Source organism: Entelurus aequoreus, linkage group LG15 (genome assembly GCF_033978785.1).
Source record: "Entelurus aequoreus isolate RoL-2023_Sb linkage group LG15, RoL_Eaeq_v1.1, whole genome shotgun sequence".
NCBI classification, from domain to species: Eukaryota; Metazoa; Chordata; class Actinopteri; order Syngnathiformes; family Syngnathidae; genus Entelurus; species Entelurus aequoreus.
In genome coordinates this window covers 31,239,421-31,246,920 of record NC_084745.1, presented here as the reverse complement: position 1 = coordinate 31,246,920, position 7,500 = coordinate 31,239,421, and the positions used below count along the sequence as shown (strand labels likewise).

General features: G+C 37.5%; 1 protein-coding gene across 5 annotated transcripts in view; it reads left to right on the top strand.

Moving 5' to 3' along the window:
- spag6 (sperm associated antigen 6) overlaps window positions 1-7,500 on the top strand; it is an 8,514-nt gene that overhangs the window by 369 nt on the left and 645 nt on the right. For 3 of the 5 annotated variants that reach the window (XM_062022031.1, XM_062022033.1, XM_062022030.1), the window contains 8 exons: window positions 103-198; window positions 249-433; window positions 3,088-3,271; window positions 3,337-3,542; window positions 3,623-3,796; window positions 3,864-4,016; window positions 7,085-7,276; window positions 7,349-7,465. In XM_062022031.1, the coding sequence (XP_061878015.1) occupies window positions 103-198; window positions 249-433; window positions 3,088-3,271; window positions 3,337-3,542; window positions 3,623-3,796; window positions 3,864-4,016; window positions 7,085-7,276; window positions 7,349-7,465 (1,307 nt within the window). The remainder of the gene's footprint in view (window positions 1-102; window positions 199-248; window positions 434-3,087; window positions 3,272-3,336; window positions 3,543-3,622; window positions 3,797-3,863; window positions 4,017-7,084; window positions 7,277-7,348; window positions 7,466-7,500) is intronic. The other 2 variants (XM_062022034.1, XM_062022032.1) reach the window with 1 other exon arrangement.

The window sequence follows — 7,500 nt, the reverse complement described above, 5'->3', positions numbered from 1 at the left end:
AGATAATTATAAGTTATTGCGCTGAATAATCACTTCCTGTGTGTGTGTGTGTGTGTGTGTGTGTGTGCGTGTGTGTGTGTGTGTGTGTGCGTGTGCGTGCAGTTTTCGAGCAGTACAACAAATCCAGAATGCAGTTTGTGCAAACGGTTGCTGATCTTGCAGATCGACCACAAAACATAGAAATCCTCCAGAAAGCAGGTAAGAAAATGGCGTGTCTTTGGCTAACAAGACGAGGTTTGACTGTGCAGCATTCACACCTGCAAAAGGTGTGATGTCCATGCTGAGACCCCTCATGCTGGATGTGGTTCCTGGCATCCAGCAGAAGGCAGCCTTGGCTCTCGGTCGCCTGGCCGACCACAACCCGGACCTGGCAGAGTCCCTGGTGAAGGAAGACATCCTGCCTCAACTCATCCGCTCGCTCACCCTGCAGAATGTAAGTCCAGTGTGGTTAATGTTATAGTAGGCAGTGTTACAGTAAGGATGGAAGTGGCATTAAAGGAGAAAAACCTGCACAATTTGATGTGATACGATACAGGAAGTGTACAGGGTCCACTATGCAGATTGGTGTATATTACACAACAAAGTCATTTTATAGACTATATTGTAGACATGATTAGTCCATTCCAAAAAGGTGAGACGAAGACCGACTCATACAATTCCTGAAACATTTTTAAAGCATTTTATAGAGAAAAAAATAGCTTTGTATTCCAAGAACACTGCACAATACATCCATTTTCTACCGCTTGTCCTTTCGGGGTCGCAGGGGGTGCTGGAGCCTATCTCAGCTGCATTCGGGCAGTACACCCTGGACAAGTCGCCCCCTCATTGCACACAATACATACAAATGATACTTATTGGAAACTGGTTGGCGCAGACGTGATATTCAATAGTGTTTCTCACCTTTATCAGAGTGCTGGCACTCGCAACTTTCCTTGGCTCTCTGGCGACTTATTTTGCAGTCGTATAGTCAAAAGAAAAAAAATAAGTAGTTCTTCATGTTTTTTTTTTAAATCATCTTTTGTTACTGTCATTTTTCCAGATGACGATATTGTATTAGAGATTATTGTTTGCATCAAATGTGGAGATGGAGAGAATTTTTGGTTTGTTGTGTTCAAAATCAAGTAATTAAATAAAAATAAGAAACTTTGAGGTATGACAAATAGATTCAGGACTTTTTGTGAAAGGGAGTGTTAACACATTCTCTATTGCATCTCAAAAGTGAATATCTTATATCTTTACAAACATTATTGTTATGCTGTTTGATTTGGAACACACATACATTTACGATGTGTTACTGTACATCACATGTTCGAAAAGGAGTAGGTAGAATCAGTGATCATTTAGTTGTACCCCTTTTCTGTTTAAAAGGAATTGCTAACACAAAAATCACATTGTAACTTTATTGTAATTAACTGTAAAATCACAGCATATAGTCGTAACTTTTGTAATTTACTGTAAATTCACATGTATTGTAATTAAATGTAAAATCACAGCATAGAGTCATAATTTTACTGTAATTTACTGTAAATTCACATTTATTGTAATTAACTGTAAAATCACAGCATTTCCCCCAGGGATCAATAAAGTACTTTCTATTTTATTCTATATAGTCGTAACTATTGTAATTTACTGTAAATTCACAATTATTGTAGTTAAATGTAAAATCACAACATATAGTACCTTTATTGTAATTTACTGTTAATGCACAGCATATATATATATATATATATATATATATATATATATATATATATATATATATATATATATATATATATATATATATATATATATATATAGTTATAGTACCAATGATTGTCACACACACACTAGGTGTGGCAAAATTATTCTCTGCATTTGACCCATCACCCTTGTTCACCCCCTGGGAGGTGAGGGAAGCAGTGAGCAGCAGCGGTGGCCGCGCCTGGGAATCATTTTTGGTGATTTAATCCCCAATTCCAACCCTTGATGCTGAGTGTCAAGCAGGGAGGTAACAGGTGCCATAGTCTTTGGTATGACTCGGCCGGGGTTTGAACTCCCAATATATAGTTGTAACTATTGTAATTTACTGTAAACTCACAGCATGTAGTTGGAACTACTGTAATTTACTGTAAATTCACATTTATTGCAATTTAACTGTAAATTCACAGCATATAGTTGCAACTATTGTAATTTACTGTAAATTCACATTTATTGTAATTAAATGTAAAATCACAGCATATAGTTGCAACTATTGTAATTTACTGTAAACTCACAGCATGTAGTTGGAACTACTGTAATTTACTGTAAATTCACATTTATTGTAATTTAACTGTAAATTCACAGCATATAGTTGCAACTATTGTAATTTACTGTAAATTCACATTTATTGTAATTAAATGTAAAATCACAGCATATAGTTGCAACTATTGTAATTTACTGTAAATTCACAGTTATTGTAATTAAATATAAAATCACAGCATATATTTGCAACTATTGTAATTTACTGTAAATTCACATTTATTGTAATTAAATGTAAAATCACAGCATATCGTTGTTACTATTGTAATTTACTGTAAATTCACATATTGTAATTTAACTGTAAATTCACAGCATATATTTGTAACATTGTAATTTACTGTAAATTCACATTTATTGTAATTTACTGTAAATTCACAGCATATAGTTGTAACTATTGTAATTTACTGTAAATTCACATTTATTGTAATTTACTGTAAAATCACAGCATATAGTTGTAACTATTGTAATTTACCGTAAATTCACAGTTATTGTAATTTACTGTAAAATCACAGCATATAGTTGTAACTATTGTAGTTTGCTGTAAATTCATATATTGTATTTAACGGTAAATTCACAGCATATAGTTGCAACTATTTTAATTTACTGTAAATTCACAGCATATAGTAACTTTATTGTAATTTAACTGCATATTCACTGCCTATAGTTGTAACTTTAGTGTAATTAAATGTAAAATCCCAACTCTGAAGTTGCATTAAATTACTGTAGAGATTACTATTGCTGTGAAAGTGATGCAATTATTGGGCAATAATTGACATTAAAATGACAATTGCTGTGTTTTGCCTGCAGAGGCTATATAAGAAGGCAGCAGCGTTCGTCCTACGAGCAGTGGCCAAACATTCCCCTGAGCTGGCTCAGGCGGTGGTGACGAGCGGGGGCGTGGACGCTCTGGTTCTCTGTCTGGAAGAGTTTGACCCCGGCGTGAAAGAAGCCGCTGCCTGGGCGCTAGGCTACATCGCGCGACATAACGAGGGTAAGGTAGACAGACACCTTCCTCCTGCCCTTCAATATTTATCCACGTGGACTTCTACGGTCCAGCCTTGTCCCAGTCCATCGTGGACGCAGGTGCCGTCCCCATGCTAGTGTTGTGCCTCCTGGAGCCCGAGATCGCCCTCAAACGCATCGCCGCCTCGGTACTCAGCGACATCTCCAAACACACGCCGGAATTGGCTCAGATCGTGGTGGAGGCAGGCGCCATCGCACACCTGGCACAGATGATCCTCAACCCAGACACCAAACTCAGGGTAACCATGGACAATCTATTAAGTTTCTTGCTACTTCAACCAACACACGACGCAATAAGTGTGTTTTTGTAAATGTCCAGAGGCAGGTGTTCTCCGCTCTGGGCCAGATCAGCAAACACTCGGTGTGTTTGGCAGAGATGGTGATCGAGGCCGACGTCTTCCCTGCGGCTATGATGTGCCTCAGGGACCCGGACGAGTGCGTCAAAAAGAACGTCACCATCCTAATGAGGGAGGTGGTTAAACACACCCCTGAGGTATGGCGCCCTCGTACAACACACACACACACACACACATACACCCAACAGGTGTGTGTCTTTGCAGCTGTCCCAGGTGATAGTGAACTGTGGCGGAACCTCAGAAGTGATCACCTACCTTGGCGAGAGTCGTGGAAGTCTGAGGTTGCCAGGGATCATGATGCTGGGATATGTGGCCGCGCACAGCGAGAACCTGGCCATGGCTGTCATTCTTTCTCAGGTGTGGGGATTTTTGTTTGTGATCCGTTCCAAAAAGGTTAGACGGAGACCTAATCAAAACAACTTTGCCTACAAGAAATGATGTAAATTCAATGAGGTTGCCCAAAACACATTTTAAAACGAAATAATCATAGTTTTACATGAAGAAAAGATCAAATACTGTATTGAATTCCATCGTGTATCTCACCTTCTTTATCAAAGGGCTGGCACTCGCACTTTTTGTTGGCCCCATGGTGGCTTATTTTGCAATCATACTGTACAAAAACAGTACAGAATCTGAGTCAAAAATGTGTGGATTCTTTGTTTGGGCACTATATTTAATTTATAATAAAAAGTGTACACTTGTAGACAACCAATACAGATACAGAGCTAACATCGATGGCACAAATGGAAATAACAGAGGAAATTACCGATGCAATAGATCGTTAACAGTGTGAATCTGTAGTGTTAATAGATTAATTCATCATAATATCTTAATTAAAACTGTAGGACAATTGGGTAAGAAGCTACTTAACCAACAAAAGTAATATGTGACACGTCTACAGCGCTAAATATATCTAACCCAGGGATCAAAATTGTTCAGTCTTTATACAAACGACATTTGTAAAGTTACAAAGGACCTAAAGATACTATTTGCAAACAACAGTAAAGAACACACAGAAGATTATACAAATAATGAGAAGAAATGAACAAATGAAAAAGATGGTTTGACAAAAACAGACTATCTTTGAATCTCAGTAAAACTAAAATAATCTTATTCGGTAACAGTGGAAGGGAAAGTCCAACATAAATACCAATATAGTAGATATTGAAAGGGTAAAATAAATCAATTTTTTTGGGTCTAATAATAGACTCTAAATGAGCTGGGAAAACTCATGAAAATATACAACATAAGAAATACTTCAATAACGAATAAAGCAAAATATGTTCTGGACCAAAAATCACTCCATACTGCTCCCCATATCTGTTACCATATCTGAGTTATTGTGTAAAAATATGGGGATATAACTAAAAGTATATTCACTAACAATGTTACAAAAAAGACCAGTTAAAATAATAAAGAAAACTATTGCAATTCAATGATTAGGCACAGTTCAAACAGAATTATGCATAAAGTAAATTCTGACCTGCTACCCAAGAATGTACAACAATTCTTCTCAACAAAAAAGGAGAAATAGAACCTTAGAGGAAAAAAATGCAAATTAAAATATTTGTATGCACATATGACCTTTAGCATATCAGTATTTGGAATTGAATTATGGATTAGATTAAGCAACAAATTGAAACAATGTACTAATATGATTCAGTTTAAGAAACTGTCTCATTTATTGATAAAGTTGAAGATCAGGATTCTTCTTCTAATTTTACTTTACAAACACTCTGAACAATGTCACATAGTCAGAAATTCATGTGAAATACAATTTATTAATGATATGTTAATGTAACTATGGATTTATTTATGATAACTTTATTTTTGTGGGTTGTTTGTTACAAATTCAGAAACTGAAAACATATGTTCATGATTATATATTTAAAAATATATCCTTTTTGGACATGTTTATATGTGAAATGATAAATATGGCATGAACCATATTTATTACATATTTAACATAATTATATGAATGTGTGATATAAATTAATACCAAACCAAACAGACTATATAGTTTTAGGGGCAATGTTTGGCCATAAAAGGGGCAAATTTAGCAAACAAGAAACCACCTAAATGTGGTCCACATGCAGAATAAATACAATATATTTTACCTTAAAAAAATGGCATAATGTAAAATATGAGTGTTTTGAAAATATTTTTGATTGTTTTTAATTTTGCATAACATCCTTCTAAATTTCCAAACATGACAGGCAGGTTTGTTGCGTCTTTGCTGCACTGTCCTCTAAAAGAATCTCGAAGCAACACCCTGTCACATCGCTCCAGCCAGGGAAAACAATCTTGATTAAAATGTGTTTAAGCGAGCGAAAGCTAATTTGAAGTTTCTCCTCTAATTGCCTATTTCTGGTCCTCAAATTCATCATACTCCGCCGCCATGCAGAGCAGATGGCGTCTCCAAGATGTTGTCAAGTTTGGGATTTAAATCAACGCGTTCTGATTGGTCTGGTCTCATCTTGTGGCCAATAATACTGCAATATTTATATATTTGGTTCATTTTCATGTTTGAAAATGCTTAAATCAGGGCAAATATGTTGTAGAACCTTTTTGACCTCTTGGCCCAACTTTCCCGCCACAGAGGAGCCCGGGGCCTACTTAAATTTTTTCACTGAGTTAGTAACCTTTAATCGTATTCAATAATTAGCAAACTGACTTACAGTTTACAACCTTGTCAAATGATATGAAACCATGTGGTAATCACAAATAATTATTCAACACAAACCTTAGGCTTAGGTGAGGCTGATTAAAAAAGTATTACTAACCAAATACACTGCATAAGAAGGCACTCAAATAACTGAGGAAAAATACATTTACATACAATTTTGTAGTGCTAAAATAAATAGACTAAATTAATAATAAATGTTTTTTTGAACTAAAATGTCAATACAATTAATGTGCAAATGAAAATACAGCTTCACCACTTTAGTCATAATTTTTGCGCTTAAGAAACTTCTCTATGACTTTGGTTCCAGAGTTTTTCTGTTTGATATTGATATCCTCAGAGGTGGAAAAGTGGATTACAACTGAGTGCTGCTGCGGTCCATATGGACCACAGCTAAGAAGCAGATATTTTTGCCAGCCCTCTACGCAGCGCTTGCGACCCAACAATGGGCCCTATGGTTAAAAAACACAGTTGTAGAATATGCTTTAAAAAAAAAAAATCAGCGATGTGGCGAAACTGCAATATTTTAAGATTAAGATTAAAGATTAAAGTACCAATGATTGTCACACACACACTAGATGTGGTGAAATTTGTCCTCTGCATTTGTCCCATCCCCTTGGGGAGCAGTGGGCAGCAGCGGCGCCACGCCCGGGAATCATTTTTGGTGATTTAACCCCCAACTTTGAAGCGCAATGTAGCGAGGGGCAACTGTGTGCCACATGACAGGCCTCGTGTCTCACAGGGGTTGCTCCAGCTGGCTCTGTGTCTCTCAGAGGAGACGGAACACCACATCAAAGCGGCCACCGCCTGGTGCATAGGCCAGATAGGACACCACACGCCTGTGCACGCTAAGGCCGTCGCCACCGCCAATCTGCTACCCAAGCTGCTGCTACTCTACACGGACGCCGGCAGCTCAGAAGACCTGCAGACCAAAGTACGCTCATTGCCATCAGCAAAAAGTCGAGCATATCCACAATTCCACGTTGATCCTCCTTGCTTTTACCAGAGTAAAAAGTCCCTGAAGATGATCCTACAGAAGTGCACCTTCCTGCCGGCACTGGAGTCTCTGCTCTACGACGCGCCGACCAACATCATCAAACATGTCGTCTGCCAGTTCAGCAAGGTGAGTTGGTCACCCAGAAACTTCCCTCCTGAGTG